Raw genomic sequence first — 24,003 nt, 5'->3', positions numbered from 1 at the left:
GTGTGACGTGTGTTTGTCTGTGTGTTTGTCTGTGTGTGTGTGTGTGTGTGTGTGTGTGTGTGTGTGTGTGTGTGTGTGTGTGTGTGTGTGTGTGTGTGTGTGTGTGTGTGTGTGTGTGTGTGTGTGTGTGTGTGTGTGTGTGTGTGTGTGTGTGTGTGTGTGTGTGTGTGTGTGTACATACAGTTTCTACAGACTGGCAGAGAGAGTGTGAGTGTAGTTTCAAATGCTCTTGAACAGATTTGGTCAAAAATGAAGAGAATTTTCCATTTCTTTTGTTTAGCACAATTGATTCAAATGGAACCCTGAGGGAGCAGGATTTAAACCTCTGAGTCTGTGTACAATGCCTTCTCCATTCCCATCTAGTAATCCACCTAGCTCCTACTCTGCTATTGTATTCCTATGGTACAATCTTCATCTCATCCATAATGCACAAGAATTAGGATTTTGTAAATAGCTGGGGGACAATCATTGTAGTTGCTGAGTAACTTTCCTATATTCCTCTTGGTATTTAAGGCTGCGGTAGCTACTGTTTTGGTGCCAGACCCACATTTGGTGAACAAAATTGGAAAGGAAACTGAAAGTATGACAACATAAACATGTCATACATAAAAAGAAGGAAAACATTTCACCTTACAGAAATAACAAAACAGTCATGATGGAATGTTATGTGTTTGTGTGTGACCATGTGTGGCCAATATTGGCTGGATTTCACAACTTGTGGCCACAGATCCTGTATCCTGGTCCTGTATGGCTCAGGTGGTAGAGCATGGCGCTTGTACTGCCATACCTGAGGGTTCGATTCCAGGGGCCACCCATACATAAAATGGATGCATGCATGACTGTAAATCGCTTTTGATAAAAATGTCTGCCAAATGGCAAATATTATATTATTATTATATCCCAGAATGCATTGCGGCTGGAGAAGTTGACTTGGTGTTTGATGGATTATTAAGGTTGGAGTTGGTGTGACCAACCATTTCACACAACATGTGGTATGGTTGTCAGAACAAGTAGGCTGACGTTTACATTGTCAACTAGAAAATATGAAACATCCTTATTTACATTATCAAAGTATTTCAATGGGAATAGTTTTATTTCCTTGTACAGCCATATTATCTTTGGCATAGCTTGAAGATGGTATTATTGCTGCCATAAAAACAATGCTTGGATCAATCACTTCCTACCTCAGCATTTCCTATGAAAACCAGCCCTATATTCCAGTAGGGTATTCTTCTGAATGGACATACAAAAATCATTTTATTACAATTCTCGGCTAGGTTTTGACTTAAAAAAGCAAACATTCAATGTAGAACACTGGTTGTCTGAATTAGGCTGATTGTTATAATTGCACAAGTGGTTATGTCTCAAGTACTTTGACAGTCCAGAAGTGATGAACATCAGTGCAAAGCAAAGCCACTTCCGTCTCCATCATAACGCAACGCAATAAGAAAATACAGCAACATCCTGTGAGATGATTCCAACTGCTCCGAGTATGTACAGTGCATCGGCTGTCATATCAATCTTTTCAGGATTGCACAAACGTTTTGTGTTCAGCCTCACACAAGATAGTACTTCATCCCAGATAAAACTAAATAACAACAACAATAATAGACATACTAGTAAAAATATTGTTTATGGCCTACTCAGTTAAATGTTTCCTCTTGTCTTCTTTCTAACATACCTTTTTCACCTCACCCTCTTTTATGTCCATATCCAACTTCAACGTTAATGATTTTTGACTTCTGTTATTGGGTTGTGGTTGTTGGTTGAACAAACAGAGTAACACTACAATATGCAGAGTTTCCAGTTGAGCATTCTAAGAGCGTGAACATTCTAGAATGCCCCGGCCATTTTCTTCTCTAAAGCGTGCCTTAAATCATCCTACAAAAGCATTTTAAACAAATAAAAAATACAAACAATGATAACAACATAATCATAACACTGTTTTTGTCTGTCTGACAGTCCAGAGCGAACCATTTCCACAGCACTGTGCGAACACATAACATGTGTAGCTACTGACTATAAAACAAGGCGGGGTGCTCTGGAGAGGCGCACTGGATGTTTTGATTAGGCGACGCAGTCCATTGGCCGCTGCTCTCTCTCTCTTTCTCTTTCTCTCTCTCTCTCTCTCTCTCTCTCTCTCTCTCTCTCTCTCTCTCTCTCTCTCTCACTCTCTCTCTCGTTGTGGTTGTGTGTGTTTGTGCTACGTTGCATAGCTCTCTTCTCTGTCATAAACCCTATAAGACCTTAAGTAGGACAGGGAGGTCAGAGGTCAAGCATTAGCATCACTGTTAGCTAGCCGGAGGGATGCGTTCATCAACAACATTGTTTACACACATTGTACCTTTGAGAAGCTCAGATTTTCAAACAGTAGCGAGCTGAGCGACTGTCTTAGGTATCACGGCGTTGGAACTATGCAGCCTGTATGTTTCTAGAAACACTAGATTGTCGTATCAAAAATGTAGAACAGAATGAACAGAATCTGTTCTCTCCAGTTTCCACCCACCAGTTTCATTCTCTTGTTTTACAGCCTTCCTTCATAGTGCAATTCTGTTATTATTACTATTTTAGCAAATCACTTACAAGTGGTTCCTCTCCTCAGTACTGCATCTGACCTCTATGTCATGCTTCCCACTCACACCAGACACACACAGACGCCATCCCGGCTCCATGGCTCTACAGTAGCATGATATTCACCACTCACAACAGACACACACAGACGCCATCCCGGCTCCATGGCTCTACAGTAACATGATAATCACCACTCACACCAGACACACACAGACGCCATCCCGGCTCCATGGCTCTACAGTAGCATGAGAATCACCACTCATACCAGACACACACAGACGCCATCCCGGCTCCATGGCTCTACAGTAGCATGAGAATCACCACTCATACCAGACACACACAGACGCCATCCCGGCTCCATGGCTCTACAGTAGCATGAGAATCACCACTCATACCAGACACACACAGACGCCATCCCGGCTCCATGGCTCTACAGTAGCATGAGAATCACCACTCATACCAGACACACACAGACGCCACCCCGGCTCCATGACTCTACAGCAGCATGAGAATCAATGGCTGCAGTGGCAACTGGCTGAAGACAACTGGTTGTAGGCCTACAGGAAAGGAACAGCCCTGTCCTATTAGGTACCATCTAGTAACAACACAACCCAGACAGACGTCCTCCATTTTGACTGTATCATATGGCTCATGGAAACAGACAGAAACACCCTATGGAAGGCCAGTGTGTTCTGACTATGTGAACTGGTTCCCCTTGTTCCTGTGAATCATAATGGACCAGCAGAGATGAGGAGTCCACTGAGCTCCATTCCCAGAGCAGCAGAGGGAGGGAGGGAGGATGCTGTACTGTACGGTGTACGGTGGGCTGATGTTGGTTTTAGAGTGGTGGTTGTTGGGAATCTGGCTCAGACCAACGTTCCAGTGTGTTGTGTAACAGAAAAAGGAAAACATTCACATTCCCAACATGCGGGCTGGTCTGGACACCATGTTTCCCTTCCTGTAATCTGAGTCATCCTCAACCACTGTGTGTCTATCCCTGGAGAGCAAAGCCCTTCTGATTCCCCGCCCAAACCTTGCAACATCCCCTCTTTGACAACCAACGCAGAGGAAAACATTGAGATTGTGAGCAAAACCCGACACTGCAGTATCACAAGGTCTTTCAGCAGCTGGTCAGTACAGAGAGACAGGATCTCTACTGGACTCCCTGGCCAACATGTACCTCAGATCCTAGATTGGCCCCTTCGCTTTGCCCCCCACACCCTTCATCAAGCAGACATGTAAGGGCACAGTGGTCAAGCACAGGGGACGTCGTTGGGCAACTGAATGTCCTCACTTTGTCACAGCATCAATCAAATGAAAGGACACAGAAGGAGAGAAACAGACATATTTAACACTATTGTGGCTTTGCATGTTGAGTTGTTTTTTTGCTTAGGGATTCATAGTCCAGTCTGTGTTGAGTTCTCTGACGGTCACATCATGCTCTTCCTGTAGTCAGTCTGCTTGCCGCTGTTGGAGGGTGTGAGGGGTGAGAGGGAGGCAGGGGTGGCGGGCGGGGAGTCCAGCTGACGGTAGAGCGCTCTCAGCTCCTTCACCTCCTCTAGAACATCCTTGGCCTGACCCCATGTGGACGCTGCCTCCTTCAGCAGCCTCTCTGCCTCTGCCCGGGCCCCGTCCGAGGAACCCCTGGAGCCCTTGGAACCTGGAGAGTCCTTCCCTTTCCCCTTCCCCCGCTCCACCTCCTCCCCCTTCGCCCCCTGCACCTGCATCAGCAGCTCCTGAGTTCTCTCCAGCTTCTGAGCGATTAGGTCCTGCAGCTGGCTGATGGGCGTCAGGTTGCCAGGGGGGGCAGAGGTGGCAGAGCGGGGGATGGATGTCCTGGGTTTGGTGGCCTGCGTCCCGGAGTGTGAGAGGATCTCGTCCATGGAGGCGCAGCGGCTTTTCTCAGCCGGTGTGAGCCTCTTGCCCGGCTGAGGAGTGCAGGACTTCCCCATCGGGCTCTGAAGTTGCTGTTTATCGTCCCAGGTGACCCCAGTATCGCGCGGAAGGCTCTGGGACTTCCCAGTGACCTCTGCGGGAGTCGCTAGACAGATGCTACTGATGGCACCCTCTGTTTTGGACCTGAGGCAGTCGAGCTGAGTGGATTTGTCCAGGTTGGCCCGGAAGCTCTTGTCACAGGTGTCCTGGCCGTCTGTGCTGGGGCTGTCCTCCTCCTGGATCAGGTCAAGGGTCAACATGCCGTCAGAGGTAGAAGTGGAGGCCTGGACACGGAGCAAGGAGAAACAGTCTGTTAGTGATATTAGACACAGTGAGAAACACTGAGATCAGGGTAAGGCCCATTGTGATTTAGTTAAGTTAGGAAATTAATTGGATTAAACTTATGTAAAATTCCAGTTGAAAGTAGTTTGATCATTACCATGTCCAACTGACTCAATGAATTAAAGCTCAATTGACCGAGTTGGAATTGTCTCCAACCAGCCGTTGTGGTAATAAGGAGGGCTAAGACAAGACAGGCCAGGAGTAGCAGGATACCTACCACAGCCATGATGTGTCCTCGTGTAGGCAGGCGCCGTGTGTGAGGGATCTTAGCCCTGTCCCGTGTGAGATGGGACAGAAGGTTTTCATCCTCAACCATGACCTGAAAGGAAGCAAGAAAAAAAGAAAGAGATAAAGAAAGATGAAAGAGAGAGAGAGAGAGAGAGAGAGAGAGAGAGAGAGAGAGAGAGAGAGAGAGAGAGAGAGAGAGAGAGAGAGAGAGAGAGAGAGAGAGAGAGAGAGAGAGAGAGAGAGAGAGAGAGAGAGAGAGAGAGAGAGAGAGAGAGAGAGAGAGAGAGAGAGAGAGAGAGAGAGAGAGCTAGATAATGGAACAGTCACATGTGGAGTGAGGGGATTGACATGCTTTCCCATTAGCCTGAGGGCTGTGTTTGTGTTGGAGTGGGTTGGGTAGTTTATTGATCAGTATTATCGGCCTAATCATGGATTGATCATGTACAGGCATGTGACTCACTGGGCCAAATGGGCCACAACAATTTGCATAAGGCCTTGGGAAACAGGCCGCTAACCTATAGCTAACCTATAGCTAACCTATAGCTACACTGACGACCAACACGTCTGCACTGTTAACTAGTGATAACACCGTCCCCACTGATGAAGTGAGTTCAGCCCTATAGCTAACCTATAGCTAACCTATAGCTAACCCATAGCTAACCTATAGCTACACTGATGACCAACACGTCTGCACTGTTAACTAGTGATAACACCGTCCCCACTGATGAAGTGAGTTCAGCCCTATAGCTAACCTATAGCTAACCTATAGCTAACCCATAGCTAACCTATAGCTACACTGACGACCAACACGTCTGCACTGTTAACTAGTGATAACACCGTCTCCACTGATGAAGTGAGTTTAGCCCTATAGATAACCTATAGCTAACCTATAGCTACACTGATGACCAACACGTATGTACTGTCATCTAGTGATAACACCGTCTCCACTGATGAAGTGAGTTCAGCTGGAGTGTAGTTTATTCACTGGCTAGTGGGACTAAGCAACATGTAATATTTTATCCGCTGGGATTTTATGTCTAATATCAACGTCATAATTGTCAATTGGATCTGAAAGCTTCTAGCCATTACATTATCAGGTGGAACGAGAAAAGATGGAGATCACCAGCATATGTGTGCAGTTAAGAGCACTAGGTTAGCTATCCAGGCTGCATCACAACCAGCTGTGATTGAGAGTCCCATAGGGCGGTGCACAATTGGCCCAGCGTCGTCCAGGTTTGGCCGGTGTAGGCCGTCATTGTAAATAAATTCCCAGTTCTCTGCTGCCAATGACTGGAACGAATTGCAAAAATCACTGAAGCTGGAGACTCATATCTCCCTCACTAACTTTAAGCATCAGCTATCAGAGCAGCTCACAGATCATTGCACCTGTACACAGCCCATCTGTAAATAGCCCATCCAACTACCTCATCCCCATATTGTTATTTTTTTGTTGTTGCTCCTTTGCACCCCAGTATCTCTACTTGCACATTCATCTTCTGCACATCTATCACTCCCGTGTTTAATTGCTAAATTGTAATTACTTCGCCACTACGGCCTATTTATTGCCTTACCTCCCTAATCTTACCTCATTTGCACACACTGTATATAGATTTTTTCTATTGTGTTATTGACTGTGCGTTTGTTTATTCCATGTGTAACTCTGTGTTGTTGTTTGTGTCGCACTGCTTTGCTTTATCTTGGCCAGGTTGCAGTTGTAAATGAGAACTTGTTCTCAACTGGCCTACCTGGTTAAATAAAGGTGAAATAAAATAAAAAATAAGAATTTGTTCTTAACTGACTTGCCTAGTTAAATAAAGGTTAAATATATTTTTTTTTAAATGTCCCCTGACTCCCTGTAGAGGTTTTAGAGGGGAGGTTATGGGTTTTAGAGGGGAGGTTAGGTGTTTTAGAGGGGAGGTTAGAGGTTTTAGAGGGGAGGTTAGGGGTTTTAGAGGGGTGGTTAAGGGTTTTAGAGGGGAGGTTAGAGGTTTTAGAGGGGAGGTTAGGGGTTTTAGAGGGGAGGTTAGGGGTTTTAGAGGGTAGGTTAAGGGTTTTAGAGGGGAGGTTAGAGGTTTTAGAGGGGAGGTTAGAGGTTTTAGAGGGGAGGCTAGAGGTTTTAGAGGGGAGGCTAGGGGTTTTAGAGGGGAGGTTAGAGGTTTTAGAGGGGAGGTTAGAGGTTTTAGAGGGGAGGTTAGAGGTTTTAGAGGGGAGGTTAGGGGTTTTAGAGGGGAGGTTAGTGGTTTTAGAGGGGAGGTTAGAGGTTTTAGAGGGGAGGTTAGGGGTTTTAGAGGGGAGGTTAGAGGTTTTAGAGGGGAGGTTAAGGGTTTTAGAGGGGAGGTTAGAGGTTTTAGAGGGGAGGTTAGGGGTTTTAGAGGGGAGGTTATGGGTTTTAGAGTGGAGGTTAGGAGTTTTAGAGGGGAGGTTATGGGTTTTAGAGGGGAGGTTATGGGTTTTAGAGGGGAGGTTAGAGGTTTTAGAGGGGAGGTTATGGGTTTTGGGAGCAGGCGTGGTGGAGTCATTCCATTACAGCAAAGTGCCACTCATTCCTCAAACTTTAAGGGATTTAATTTAATTTGTTTGCCAACATTATCCATTATCCAACTCCGGTGTTTGTCAACATTATCCATCTCCGGTGTTGGACATAACACAGAGTGGGTTAAATGGTGATTATATGATGGGTGCATCTTTTATGTTCTGCTAAACATACTGTTGTGTTATTTTGTAAGCTTGTCGCTCCACAATCATGTAATGTATGCAGTTACAGCTATGACCTGCCTTCTTTCTGACATAACAACCAATGACTAAACCCAAACTCAACCAGATTTTTTTATCCATCATCCTTTGACAAAAACCTTGGATCAGCAATTGTCCCACATCCAATTGTCAACATGTATCTAGTTCATCTATTGTAAGACAATATTCTGAAGTCAATCTAGTATTTCTATGTGATACAGCCGACCAGGAGGAATCCACAGATTGAATAGAGTTTTTGAGGATGTTTTAAAACGCCATCCAATCATGTGACTGTCTTGTCAGGGTACTGTGTTCAGTAAAAGTGCCCCTGAACAAGGCAGTTAACCCACTGTTCCTAGGCCGTCATTGTAAATAACAATTTGTTCTTAACTGATTTGCCGAGTTAAATAAAGGTTAAATAAAAATAAAAATAAGGGTGTATTTAAGGGCACTAGGTTCGCTATTATACACATACATTATGTGTATAATAGCAACCAATGTTGCAATGTTGCATTGCAATTCAATGCAGGTTTATCAACATAGATCTACAGTACGTGTGTACCATCATGTAGGACTCCACCTGTGATAACCCTACAGTTGAGAGCAATGAAACCCCATCCTGGTGGAAGAGTGAATCCCGTCTCTGATGTCATCAGGCTATTCAGCAGCAGAGACACTGGAGCCCTGGAGGTAATTGATCTCTCTCACAGTGCTGGTGCTGTTGTTCCGAGTCCATCCACACACCTGACCATTTGTCCTCTAATTGTATTTTATTTGATGTGAAAGTAGCTCAATGTTGTATTCGTTCTGTTTCTTTAACAGTGATGTCATGGATTTGGATAGTCATTGTGAGAGTGCTTCTGCTTCTCCCATCTATAGCTGTGTGATAGGGACCTGTACAGTTCGGGCCATCTATAGCTGTGTGATAGGGACCTGTACAGTTCGGGCCATCTATAGCTGTGTGATAGGGACCTGTACAGTTTGGGCCATCCATAGCTCTGTGATAGGGACCTGTACAGTTTGGGCCATCTATAGCTGTGTGATAGGGACCTGTACAGTTCGGGCCATCTATAGCTGTGTGATAGGGACCTGTACAGTTTGGGCCATCTATAGCTGTGTGATAGGGACCTGTACAGTTTGGGCCATCTATAGCTGTGTGATAGGGACCTGTACAGTTCGGGCCATCTATAGCTGTGTGATAGGGACCTGTACAGTTTGGGCCATCTATAGCTGTGTGATAGGGACCTGTACAGTTTGGGCCATCTATAGCTGTATGATAGGGACCTGTACAGTTTGGGCCATCTATAGCTGTGTGATAGGGACCTGTACAGTTTGGGCCATCTATAGCTGTGTGATAGGGACCTGTACAGTTTGGGCCATCTATAGCTGTGTGATAGGGACCTGTACAGTTCGGGCCATCTATAGCTGTGTGATAGGGACCTGTACAGTTCGGGCCATCTATAGCTGTGTGATAGGGACCTGTACAGTTTGGGCCATCTATAGCTGTGTGATAGGGACCTGTACAGTTTGGGCCATCTATAGCTGTGTGATAGGGACCTGTACAGTTCGGGCCATCTATAGCTGTGTGATAGGGACCTGTACAGTTCGGGCCATCTATAGCTGTGTGATAGGGACCTGTACAGTTTGGGCCATCTATAGCTGTGTGATAGGGACCTGTACAGTTTGGGCCATCTATAGCTGTGTGATAGGGACCTGTACAGTTTGGGCCATCCATAGCTGTGTGATAGGGACCTGTACAGTTTGGGCCATCTATAGCTGTGTGATAGGGACCTGTACAGTTTGGGCCATCTATAGCTGTGTGATAGGGACCTGTACAGTTTGGGCCATCTATAGCTGTGTGATAGGGACCTGTACAGTTTGGGCCATCTATAGCTGTGTGATAGGGTGCGTGTGTGTGTGCATGCGTGTGCTTTCGTGCATCAGTGTGTGTGTGCATGTGTCCATCCATGTGTGTGTGTTTGTGGATTATGTCAAATGTGTGTGTTGTGGCCTTATACTGTATAAGGGTGGTGTTGACACGATGCGTTAAATGCATAAAAGCTCAGTGTGTGTGTGTGTGAATGTATATGTGTGTTTTAGTGTGTATACATGTTATTTCACATCAAGCTGCTCCCCTACCGTCTGTCTATTGATGTCATCAGGGCGATTGACCTACGGTGAGAAGGAGGGATGAAGGATCCATCCCATCATCCCCAAACAGAGAGGGAATCCTTTGATCAGCAGCCTCAGCTAGAAGACTGTCACATCTGTCACCACCTGTCTCTCTTCTTTATAGAGGTCATTTCATCTACACTACACTAGACTGAAACCCAGAAAATGCCCTCATCAGGAAACCAGTTTAAGATAGAATGTAAGATACTATAACAGGTCCTTCTATTTCTGAAGCACTTTATACATGTCAACATGCTGTGGGAGTTTAGTGTCGGGTCATGAGGGTGTGTGTGAATGAGGGGCGGGTCAATGGATTCCATTCCTCAAAAGTGCATTCAGTAAGATATCCTCTTGCAATTGGCCATGTGACAGATGAAGTGTTGTTTATAAGAGAGAGAGAGAGAGGAAGATGAGAAGGAGAGTGGAGGTGCGCCGAGGGGTGTGTCTCACCTCATCCAGGATGCTGTTCTTGGATCTGGTGATTGCTCCATTTAAGGCGTTTATCCAGGACTCCTTCTCCTCTGGACTAACAGCCAGGAACACCAGGTTAGGGACCTGACAGACACAAACGAGAGAGAGAGAGTGGGAATGTAAGAAGCCAGGGCCTTGCACAATATTGTGTAACTGAGCATGAAGGGAGTGTTGAAAATCCTAACATGCATAGTTCTCAGTCAACCATCTGTAAGGGATACCTTTCATATAGGTACCATTCCAGAAACCCATATCACTCACGCACACATTCACACACAGATATGACCATATGGCGCTCTTTCTCCCACTGAGGCTACAGGAAACTGCAGCTGTGTGGAGACTCTGAGAATCACTCTCAGTCTGTGTCTGTCTGTGTGCTGAAACACAAGCTTCCTGACCTGACAACCCAACGTGATACCCTATCCTCCTGCTGCTCTGGGGGTTCTGGGAGAGCCTGCAGATGGTGTATGTGTGCGTGTGTGTGCGTGTGTGTGCGCCACTTTGTGAGTGCATGTGTGTGTTAGAGATGGGTATGAGTAATGGAGTACTGGAACGGAAGTCAATGCATGACCTTTAACCAGAGATTACATTTGTGTCAATTACTGTAAAACTATTTGGTGGATTGTGCTTTGTGGCTGCCTGAACAGGACTTGGAGACCATGTTAGTGTTCCATTTGTATATGTGCATTTGCAGGGCACAACAGAAAAGAAACCAAGGGTCATACAGGTTATGTCTATAGATAAATGGACACATATTTTTTCCAGCGGGGGTCTTGTGTTCTACATATTATTTAAAAAACGGATTTGAGTACTCAAACATAAAAAAAAACGTCAAATGCCCCCCCCCCCTAGTGTGTGTAGGGGTCATGGGGGAATCACTGCCTCACCAGAAGAGCCTTTCCATGTTTCAAAGGTGAACTGGACTGGCAAACTGTCAGATTTCAAATGGTCTACAAGCATTGGGAATTTGACACTTTCACTCTGTTTCTCAAGTTAGTCTGTCCATCAGCGTTGGTGATCATATACTGGGTGTAGGAGTTGGAGGTGTGGCGAGTCTGGAACACAATGTCCCTGTGAAAGGGAGGGAACAGAAGGAAGGAGGGAACAGAAGGAGGGAGGGAACAGAGGGAGGGAGGACAGTGTCTCTGGGCAGAGACAGAGGTGGGAGGAGCTAAGTAGAGTCAAAGGGGATCATGGCTAATGACTAAGGACAGTGTGTACAGGGTGGTGGCCCGGTCTGGCGAGCCGGGTCAGGTGAGTGTCAATCAGCCTGTCAATCAATCTGGCTGCTGTAACTGATCTGACTATGTTAATGTCTGGCTACAGCACCGTGAAACTCATCTCAACAGTGTGTTTAAGATGTAAGTATTGATTGTGTTGCTATTGTGGTAGAGTACTTTGAGGTACAGGTTTGCTCTTTCCAAGATTCTAGATCTGGGTTCTTGTGGACACTTCCTGTGGACCCACCGTGTTGCCTGGGGTTCTGGAGCGCAGCAGGGTGAACTTGCTGTGGTTCTTCTTGCTGCGGCTCTTGGCCTTGCGGAGCTCCTCAGAACGCTCGTAATCTGTCAGGTCAACCACCTCCTGGATCTTCTTCTCATCCTTCACCTGCAGATAGACACAATGGACAGATGTTTCAGATGTTGCAGATAGACACAATGGACAGATGTTTCAGATGTTTCAGATAGACACAATGGACAGATGTTTTAGAGAGACACAATGGACAGATGTTTCAGATAGACACAATAGACAGATGTTTCAGGTAGACACATTGGACAGATGTTTCAGATAGACACAATAGAAGATGTTTCAGATAGACACAATGGACAGATTGAGATGTTTCAGATAGACACAATAGACAGATGTTTCAGATAGACACAACGGACAGATGTTTCAGTTAGACACAATAGATAGATGGAGATGTTTCAGATAGACACAATAGACAGATGGAGATGTTTCAGATAGACACAGTAGATAGATGGAGATGTTTCAGATAGACACAGTAGATAGATGGAAATGTTTCAGATAGACACAGTAGATAGATGGAGATGTTTCAGATAGACACAGTAGATAGATGGAAATGTTTCAGATAGACACAGTAGATAGATGGAGATGTTTCAGATAGACACAGTAGATAGATGGAGATGTTTCAGATAGACACAGTAGATAGATGGAAATGTTTCAGATAGACACAGTAGATAGATGGAGATGTTTCAGATAGACACAGTAGATAGATGGAAATGTTTCAGATAGACACAGTAGATAGATGGAGATGTTTCAGATAGATACAGTAGATAGATGGAGATGTTTCAGATAGACACAGTAGATAGATGGAGATGTTTCAGATAGACACAGTAGATAGATGGAGATGTTTCAGATAGACACAGTAGATAGATGGAGATGTTGAACAGAAAGCTAAGACTCCAATACAGATGTCAACTTCAACAGAATGAACTGTATGAACTGTAATAGTGTATTCTGTGTCCCTGAAAACTGTGAGAGAGATAAAGGACGTCTCCCATGTGATGTGTGAGGCTGTATGGTGTAAAGGCGGAGCTAGCAGGCACGAAGTCACTCAAATAGAAACAAAGGCAGTCATCCAATAACGCTGCAGGGTGCAGATAGGGCAGGAGGCCATCAATTCTTGAAGGACACAACCGGTCCGGAACATGCTGGACTAATCACAACGTGCACAATAAGCCCCAACCCTCAACCCTTCCTAGACACAAACTCCCTCCTGGTCCGTGTTGTTAATAACTTGTGTTATTAATCTGACGTCCCCCGCCCCCACCCCACCACCAAACACATCCCAGGACAAAGGCAATAGACTGAACAGGCAGCACCCAGTGACAACACAACAGCTAATTGGATTAAGGTCAGACACGGCTTTGTGTCTGTCCACAACAATGCTTAAACCACATCAGGAGACCACTTTTGAGGTCTGGGAAAAATTTGAGAAGATTAGATTTTGGATTATAGTTACCCTTTAATTCAAGTGTACACCTAGCAAGAGTCTGTTGTTTAGCATGTTTTTGTAGCACACATATGATGGTAGAGTTTGCTAAACAAATACCCACTGGATTTATGAAAATAATAATTATATCATTCTGCCAGGTCAGCATACGCTACTTTGTAGTTAACATTTAATTGAGAAGTTTTTTGGAAAAGCCTTTCCATCTACCAGAAGACTGTTTTCATTAGCATCATCGCTAACCGCTACACAAAGAGGTAGATGTGCTCACCTCACATACACAGACAGGGGGATTTCTCGTTGCCTATTCAGGAAGTTGCAGGAAATACGAATCACTGATGCAGTCTGTTAATGTCTTATGATAAACTTGGGCAAATGTAATTGATATCCTACTAAGTTCAATAAATGTTTGAACATCGTTGAATTATGGTTAAATGTCTGGATTCCGTGATTCCGTCCACGTTCTCCGCATCACAGATTTTATATGGCCCTAGGTTTGTAAGAGGTCACCAGTAAAGTGTCACCATCTTAACCCTCCCCAGGTGGCATGGTGGCAATGTGAGTTCAGGTCCGGGGCAGCCAGTTGCCACATGGGGCACAGCTGTGGGCCTATGACACAACCCCCACGGGACCGTCTATCATGGGACAGTGTGATGACATGACAGCCATCCACCCCATAAAGTTAAAAGTTTTATTGGGCGTACAAAAGACTAAATTAAAATATTGTTAAACTTTGGTACATAAAGGTGCCTCAGTGAGTCAACATACCGCTCGCTGCCTCTCGTGATTTCAGTTTTCTGAACCTTGGTGGAGCCATACACACTCCTTACAACAGGGTTTCCCAAACTCGGTCCTGGGGACCCCCAGAGGTGCACGTTTTGGTTTTTGCCCTAACACTACACAGCTGATTGATGATCAAATGATCAACTAATCATCAAGCTTTGATCATTTGAATAAGATGTAGTGTTAGGGGCATGGTGGATAGACAGTGTGGTGAATAGACAGTGTGGTGAATAGACAGTATGGTGGATAGACAGTATGGTGGATAGACAGTGTGGTGGGTAGACAGTATGGTGGATAGACAGTATGGTGGATAGACATTGTGGTGAATAGACAGTGTGGTGGATAGACAGTATGGTGGATAGACAGTGTGGTGAATAGACAGTGTGGTGAATAGACAGTGTGGTGGATAGACAGTATGGTGGATAGACAGTGTGGTGAATAGACAGTGTGGTGGATAGACAGTATGGTGGATAGACAGTGTGGTGGATAGACAGTATGGTGGATAGACAGTATCATGCATACAGTCTGTGGTTATCAGTCCCAGACACTGTCACAGAGAAAGAGGAAGACAGACTCAAGTCTGGCTTTGTGGCTTGGGGTCCCGAGAACCGAGTTTGAGAAACGCTGCCGTAGAACAATCAAAAGGCCTGTTTGCATTGAGACAAGGCAGATATCTGTTAGTTATCTAGCTGGTAAGCTAATGGTCAGACAGACAGTCAGGAAAAATATTAATACATGTATTTAGAAAATGGGTTTATAAGAATACTTATTTGTGCTTTCAGACAGGAATAACAATTCAAAAACAGAAATGGTTATTGCATAAACATGATACATTTGGGTGATTTAAAGTGTTTACAAAGGATTAGATTTCAGCTATACGGCACCGCTGTTGGGAGATGTGTTGTGGCCCTGGGTGGGTGGGTGAGTTGGGCTGTGGGTTTAGGATTGAAAGAGTAGATGGCACCCGACAGAAGGTTTTGGGAGATATCATAACCCTCGGCCAACCCCCTCCCTCCCAACACATGTCCCCCTCAGCGCTGACACTCACTTTGGTTTTAATCCCCCCCTCCACACACACTTTGTCACTCCTCATCAGGGAGGGGGGGATCCTGAGCCAATGTGATGTTGGAGCTCAGAGCCACAAAGCCAGACTTGAGTCTGTCTTCCTCTTTCTCTGTGACAGTGTCTGGGACTGATAACCACAGACTGTATGCATGATACTGTCTATCCACCACACTGTCTATTCACCATACTGTCTATCCACCATACTGTCTATCCACCACACTGTCTATCCACCACACTGTCTATCCACCACACTGTCTATCCACCACACTGTCTATTCACCACACTGTCTATCCACCACACTGTCTATCCACCACACTGTCTACCCACCACACTGTCTATCCACCATACTGTCTATCCACCACACTGTCTATCCACCACACTGTCTATCCACCATACTGTCTATCCACCACACTGTCTATCCACCACACTGTCTATTCACCACACTGTCTATCCACCATACTGTCTACCCACCACACTGTCTATCCACCACACTGTCTATCCACCATATTGTCTATCCACTACACTGTCTATTCACCACACTGTCTATCCACCACACTGTCTATCCACCACACTGTCTATCCACCACACTGTCTATCCACCACACTATCCACCATACTGTCTATCCACCACACTGTCTATTCACCACACTGTCTATCCACCACACTGTCTATCCACCATACTGTCTATCCACCACACAGTCTATCCACCACACTGTCTATTCACCACACTGTCTATCCACCACACTGTCTATTCACCATACTGTCTATCCACCATACTGTCTATCCACCATACTGTCTATCCACCACACTGTCTATCCACCATACTGTCTATCCACCACACTGTCTATTCACCACACTGTCTATCCACCACACTGTCTATTCACAACACTGTCTATCCACCACACTGTCTATTCACCACACTGTCTATCCACCATACTGTCTATCCACCACACTGTCTATCCACCATACTGTCTATCCACCATATTGTCTATCCACCACACTATCCACCATACTGTCTATCCAGCATACTGTCTATCCACCACACTGTCTATCCACCATACTGTCTATCCACCATATTGTCTATCCACCACACTATCCACCATACTGTCTATCCAGCATACTGTCTATCCACCACACTGTCTATCCACCATACTGTCTATCCACCACACTGTCTATCCACCATACTGTCTATCCACCATATTGTCTATCCACCACACTATCCACCATACTGTCTATCCACCATACTGTCTATCCACAGACACCAGTTCTTTCCTCTCTCTTCTGCTGATGAAAAAGCAAATCTTGTCACTATCATTCTGGTACTTTTAAGTCACAGGACTCTGGGGAAGTCTCACATCAAGCTATGATGATGACCATGTCACCTTGTCATCTTCTATGACTTCCTGTGGTTGAGTGGAGAGACACCCTGTACTGTCCACTGTATGATTTCAGGAGGGAGAAGACCAGAATTGGTGTGACTGTGCTATGCCTCAAACATCACCCTGGTTGGTTTACTGTTAGAAAGCCTCTCTCTCAACTGGTTCCCAGCGCACAGCAGGACCTGCGCTGACGTCACTTGACCCCTCAGCACAAATAGGCCCTCGCTAAGTGGCAATCAATTTCCATTAGTGGAGCAGGATAGAGACTGACCAAACTGTGCAGAAGCTGTAGGACACACACATGGCTGGACGCATGCCTGGCCTGGGAGACAGCAGGACAGGATAGGTAGCAGGGCAATGCCAACGCTAGTCCAGTCAACTTTGACTCTACACTCTTCTTCCCTCTCAGAGGTGCCTCCAGAACGCAGTGGTCAGGCCAACATTGTCACTCTTCTTAGAACTCAAAGGCAGCATATTGCAAGTCAGCAATGTCTGAACCTACTGGATAGAATGGGAGAGAGGAGGGAGTGTCACATAATACTGGTTCAGTTAGGTTTAGTGGTCAGGACAGGATATATATTAATACCGTTTCAGTAGGGTTTAGTGGTCAGGACAGGAGATATACTAATACTGTTTCAGATGGGTTTAGTGGTCAGGACAGGATATATATTAATACCGTTTCAGTAGGGTTTAGTGGTCAGGACATGATATATATTAATACCTTTTCAGTAGGGTTTAGTGGTCAGGGCAGGAGATACCTGTATATTAATACTGTTTCAGATGGGTTTAGTGGTCAGGACAGGAGATATATTAATACTGTTTCAGATGGGTTTAGTGGTCAGGGCAGGAGATATATTAATACTGTTTCAGATGGGTTTAGTGGTCAGGGCAGGAGATACCTGTATATTAATACTGTTTCAGTTGGGTTTAGTGGTCAGGACAGGAGATATATTAATACTGTTTCAGGTGGGTTTAGTGGTCAGGGCAGGAGATACCTGTATATTAATACTGTTTCAGATGGGTTTAGTGGTCAGGACAGGAGATATATTAATACTGTTTCAGATGGGTTTAGTGGTCAGGGCAGGAGATACCTGTATATTAATACTGTTTCAGTTGGGTTTAGTGGTCAGGACAGGAGATATATTAATACTGTTTCAGATGGGTTTAGTGGTCAGGACAGGATATATATTAATACTGTTTCAGATGGGTTTAGGGGTCAGGGCAGGAGATACCTGTATATTAATACTGTTTCAGTTGGGTTTAGTGGTCAGGACAGGAGATATATTAATACTGTTTCAGATGGGTTTAGTGGTCAGGGCAGGAGATACCTGTATATTAATACTGTTTCAGATGGGTTTAGTGGTCAGGGTAGGAGATACCTGTATATTAATACTGTTTCAGTTGGGTTTAGTGGTCAGGACAGGAGATATATTAATACTGTTTCAGATGGGTTTAGTGGTCAGGACAGAATATATATTAATACTGTTTCAGATGGGTTTAGTGGTCAGGACAGGAGATATATTAATACTGTTTCAGATGGGTTTAGGGGTCAGGACAGGAGATATATTAATACTGTTTCAGTTGGGTTTAGTGGTCAGGACAGGAGATATATTAATACTGTTTCAGATGGGTTTAGTGGTCAGGGCAGGAGATACCTGTATATTAATACTGTTTCAGTTGGGTTTAGTGGTCAGGACAGGAGATATATTAATACTGTTTCAGATGGGTTTAGTGGTCAGGGCAGGAGATACCTGTATTTTAATACTGTTTCAGTTGGGTTTAGTGGTCAGGACAGGATATATATTAATACTGTTTCAGATGGGTTTAGGGGTCAGGGCAGGAGATACCTGTATATTAATACTGTTTCAGTTGGGTTTAGTGGTCAGGACAGGAGATATATTAATACTGTTTCAGATGGGTTTAGTGGTCAGGGCAGGAGATACCTGTATATTAATACTGTTTCAGATGGGTTTAGTGGTCAGGGTAGGAGATACCTGTATATTAATACTGTTTCAGTTGGGTTTAGTGGTCAGGACAGGAGATATATTAATACTGTTTCAGTTGGGTTTAGTGGTCAGGGCAGGAGATATATTAATACTGTTTCAGATGGGTTTAGTGGTCAGGGCAGGAGATATATTAATACTGTTTCAGATGGGTTTAGGGGTCAGGGCAGGAGATACCTGTATATTAATACTGTTTCAGTTGGGTTTAGTGGTCAGGACAGGAGATATATTAATACTGTTTCAGATGGGTTTAGTGGTCAGGGCAGGAGATACCTGTATATTAATACTGTTTCAGATGGGTTTAGTGGTCAGGGTAGGAGATACCTGTATATTAATACTGTTTCAGTTGGGTTTAGTGGTCAGGACAGGAGATATATTAATACTGTTTCAGTTGGGTTTAGTGGTCAGGGCAGGAGATATATTAATACTGTTTCAGATGGGTTTAGTGGTCAGGGCAGGAGATATATTAATACTGGTTCAGATGGGTTTAGTGGTCAAGACAGGAGATATATTAATACTGTTTCAGATGGGTTTAGTGGTCAGGGCAGGAGATACCTGTATATTAATACTGTTTCAGTTGGGTTTAGTGGTCAGGACAGGAGATATATTAATACTGTTTCAGATGGGTTTAGTGGTCAGGGCAGGAGATACCTGTATTTTAATACTGTTTCAGTTGGGTTTAGTGGTCAGGACAGGATATATATTAATACTGTTTCAGATGGGTTTAGGGGTCAGGGCAGGAGATACCTGTATATTAATACTGGTTCAGATGGGTTTAGTGGTCAAGACAGGAGATATATTAATACTGTTTCAGATGGGTTTAGTGGTCAGGGCAGGAGATACCTGTATATTAATACTGTTTCAGTTGGGTTTAGTGGTCAGGACAGGAGATATATTAATACTGTTTCAGATGGGTTTAGTGGTCAGGACAGAATATATATTAATACTGGTTCAGATGGGTTTAGTGGTCAGGACAGGAGATATATTAATACTGTTTCAGGTGGGTTTAGTGGTCAGGACAGGACAGGAGATATATTAATACTGTTTCAGTTGGGTTTAGTGGTCAGGACAGAATATATATTAATACTGGTTCAGATGGGTTTAGTGGTCAGGACAGGAGATATATTAATACTGTTTCAGATGGGTTTAGTGGTCAGGACAGGAGATATATTAATACTGTTTCAGGTGGGTTTAGTGGTCAGGGCAGGGCAGGAGATACCTGTATATTAATACTGTTTCAGTTGGGTTTAGTGGTCAGGACAGGAGATATATTAATACTGTTTCAGATGGGTTTAGTGGTCAGGACAGGAGATACCTGTATATTAATACTGTTTCAGATGGGTTTAGTGGTCAGGACAGGAGATATATTAATACTGTTTCAGCTGGGTTTAGGGGTCAGGGCAGGAGGAGACTCGTTGAGGCTAGGTGACCTCGGCTAGTGTCAAGACAGACCAGGGTATCCTCTGAGGAGAAGCCTATCTGATGTAGCCTCAACAGAGCCAGAACCTGAGCCGGACTCTGCTCACGTGACGTGTCACAAGTAGGTGATAACCAAACAGTGTGTTTGTTAAGCTTGGAGCCCATATCTTTTCGCCAAGGAACATGGAGAACTCATAGTCCCCCCGTCAAGCTTGGTTTGGACTCTTTTGTGAAGGAGGCCCTATTTCAAGACCAGCCATTAAAGTCCAGAGGTGGAAAAACAACAAAGCCCTGTGTTCGGTGGCCCTGATACCTGCCTAGGAAGAAACGGATCTCAAAACGCCATCTTGTCCGGCTTTGTTGGAGGCTCTTTGTAGCATTCAGCTATTCCAAGGCTTGGCCCTGGCTATACATAGACCTTCAACAAGAAACCCAAGTGCTCGCCACACAAAAGATGCCGGTGCTAATTTTGGCTGAGGACGTGCTGTGCCGACAAAACTACGGGGGACATTTTCCGTTGCGGATTGGGGGGGTGTGGTGAATAATTAACAGCTCTTATGTATTGCATTGAGATTAAAGTAAGGGCATCCCTTTTCAAGGTAACACTTTCCAAAAGGATGAGGCCCCTCCAAAATATCCCCCAATGATACTGATGAATAAAAACAGCATATTGTGGATCTCTCTCCTACCACTCATGATCATATATGATACATGTTTTCCAGTGGTATAAAGTATATCTGTGAGGTCACAAGCAGGCCTGAAACACATCAGATTATGTATCATGTAACCACTAATCACCATCCCCAGTTTCACCAAAGTGCAGCCAATACCCTATAATCACTCATAGGGTGAGTTCCCTTCAGGTTAAAGGGCCAGTGCTTGGGTTGAAAAAACTGAATTCCCTGCATCTTGACTGTACATGATGGAATCATGCATTTTCCCTCTGTGTATTTACAAGCACTATTCCACATAATATATAACAATATATGCCACGTAGCAGAAGCTTTTATCCAGAGTGACTTACAAATGGCCCCAAGAAGGGAACCCACTCGCCTGGTGTTACAAACTACTGATAGAGTTACAGAGGATCACCTCATGGTACTGGGTGGAGGTGGAGCCTATGAGGCTAGCCCTGTAATTGGTGCATTCATCTCCCCAGGGGAACATTATAGTTCCCTGTATAGGTGTTGTATTTTTTATATTCTAATCCCAGGAGTATCCTGACTAATCCCAGGAGTATCCTGACTAATCCCAGGAGTATCCTGACTAATCCCAGGAGTATCCTGACTAATCCCAGGAGTTTCCTGACTTCAACCAACACCTGATGTAAGACTAATCTTGACTGAGACAGTGATCAATCGAGGATGATGACAGTGACGATGTGCCGTCATGGTATAATCGCCTCTAAAAAGTAGGGACCCTTTAAGCTCTCTGGCCCAGTGTCTATGTAAATCATGGTTTATGAGGACACATACATGGACTCTGTTTCACACCAGCTGCCTCCAGGGGAGATTCTCTAGAACAGGTTTTCCCAAACTGGGGTACGCAATGCCGTCGGGGGTACGCCAAATAAAACTATGATTCACATTTTCAAACAGTGATTCACATTTTTAAAAGTATATTTATGTGATTCACATTTTCAAACAGTCCATTTATATTTTCCAACGGGGCTATATATTTGGGTGAGTTTTTTTACTTGCCTGAGTAACCTCGTTCCACTGCCAAAAATAAAATTAAACCATCTAGTGTTCAGCGAAATAACAACACAATGTCAAATACAGGTAGCCTAGTCAAATAATTAACATCCAATCACATTAACCGGTACTCTCTCACGGGGATTCCACTAACGGTCCGTATCTAGCCAAACGTAGCTGCTGCTCGTTCCGTTTGCTTGAAAAATGTATATATGGTTAAAAAAAGTAAGGCCAGTGTCCATAGAGACACATACCAGCTCTACTGGTAGTACTACCAGCAGTACTACACCTGCACCTGTCGACGACACAAGTTGTTCTCCTTCCACGAGCACATCCAACACTAGCATCAGTAATTCTAGGGACAGGGACGTTGGACCATCGAAGAGGCACAAATATGATGAGAACTACATTGACTTGGGGTTCACTTATATTGGGAATTGTGCCTTTCCACAGCCACAGTGTGTTATATGTGCAAAAGTACTCTCTCACAACTCAATGAAGCCTTCACTCTTGCGCAGACATTTAGAAACAAACATGCCAATTTGAAAAATAAGCCACAGGAGTTTTTTGAGCGAGAATTAAGACGACTTTCGAGTAGTAAGACATGTATAAAAGCAACAGATACCATTAATAAGAAGGGACTAGAAGCATCTTATATGGTGAGCTACTGAGTGGCTAGGACAGGCAAGCCCCATACTATTGTGGAGGACTTAATTCTTGCTTCTGCCGCGGATATGGCTGGGACAATGCTGGGGTAAAAGGCCAAAGAAACTATACAGACAATGCCTTCATCAAAAAACACTGTTTCACGACGCATCAGTGACATTGCAAGAGATGTTTTGAAACAATTACTGCTTCTTATACAAGCCAGTGAATTCTATGCGTTACAGCTGGATGAGTCAACAGACGTGGCGGCCTGGCACAGCTCCTGGTATATGTCCGTTACGTTTATGGGGGTCAAGGAAGACATCCTCTTCTGCAAACCACTGGAAACCAGGACAACAGGAGAGGATATTTTTAAAGTACTGGACAGCTTCGTGACATCAAATGGACTTCGGTGGTCAAGTTGTGTTGGTATCGGTACTGATGGTGCAAAAGCCATGACAGGGAGACATAGTGGAGTGGTAACTCGCGTGCAAGCAGTTGCTCCCGACGCCACTTGGGTACACTGCAGCATCCACCGAGAGGCTCTTGCTGCCAAGGGAAAGCCTGGGGGGCAAAGTAATGACACGTTTTTTTGAATTGAGAGACGAGCTTAAAGTTTTCTTTACTGACCATAATTTTCACTTGTGTGACCGCTTGCATGATGACGAGTTTCTCACACGACTGGCCTATCTGGGTGATGTTTTTTCTAGGCTGAATGATCTGAATCTAGGAGGGATTACAGGGACTCTCAGCAACTATATTCAATGTGTGGGACAAAATTGAGGCTATGATTAAGAAGTTGGAGCTCTTCTCTGTTTGCATTAACAAGGACAACACACAGGTCTTTCCATCATTGTATGATTTTTTCTGTGCAAATGAACTCAAGCTTACGGATAATGTCAAATGTGATTTAGCAAAGCACCTAAGTGAGTTGGGTGTGCAATTACGCAGGTACTTTCCCAAAGCGAATGACACAAACAACTGGATTCGTTACCCCTTTCATGCCCTGCCTCCAGTTCACTTACTGATATCTGAACAAGAGAGCCTCATCGAAATTGCAACAAACGGTTCTGTGAAAATTTTATTTAATCAGAAGCCACTACCAGATTTCTGGATTGGGCTGCGCTCAGAGTATCCTACCCTGGGACACTGATGCCCTTTGCAACCACGTACCTATTTGAGATTTGATTCTCGGCCCTCACTAGCATGAAAATACAGGCACAAATGATTTAAGACTGAGACTCTCTCCAATACAACTCAACATTGCAGAGTTATGTGCATCCTTTCAAGCACACCCTTCTCATTAACCTGTGGTGAGTTATTCACAATTTTCGATGAACAAATAAGGTTTTATATGTAAGATGGTTAAATAAAGAGCAAAATTATTGATTATTGTTATTTGTGCCCTGGTCCTATACGAGCTCTTTGTCACTTCCCACAAGCCGGGTTGTGACAAAAATTCACACCCATTCTTTGTTTAATAAATGTATTGTATAGTGTGTGTGTGGCAGGGTTACAATGATGGCAAAAAACAACATTTGAGAGTGCGCTGACCCTGGTGCTAGAGGGGGTACGCAGCTGGAGGTTGAACGT

At 44.4% G+C, this 24,003-nt stretch overlaps 1 protein-coding gene across 1 annotated transcript in view; it reads right to left on the bottom strand.

Moving 5' to 3' along the window:
- Positions 1-1,085: 1,085 nt before the first annotated feature.
- plekho1b (pleckstrin homology domain containing, family O member 1b) overlaps positions 1,086-24,003 on the bottom strand; it is a 40,967-nt gene continuing 18,049 nt past the window's right edge. The window contains exons 3-6 of the mRNA XM_038977339.1: positions 11,920-12,060; positions 10,432-10,536; positions 5,066-5,167; positions 1,086-4,790 (exon numbers count right to left, since the gene is read on the bottom strand). Coding sequence (XP_038833267.1) covers positions 4,002-4,790; positions 5,066-5,167; positions 10,432-10,536; positions 11,920-12,060 — 1,137 coding nt within the window. The 3' untranslated portion in view covers positions 1,086-4,001. The remainder of the gene's footprint in view (positions 4,791-5,065; positions 5,168-10,431; positions 10,537-11,919; positions 12,061-24,003) is intronic.

The sequence above is a fragment of the Salvelinus namaycush genome, chromosome 37 (genome assembly GCF_016432855.1).
Source record: "Salvelinus namaycush isolate Seneca chromosome 37, SaNama_1.0, whole genome shotgun sequence".
Lineage (NCBI taxonomy): Eukaryota > Metazoa > Chordata > Actinopteri > Salmoniformes > Salmonidae > Salvelinus > Salvelinus namaycush.
This window is presented reverse-complemented; position numbering and strand designations above follow the sequence as displayed.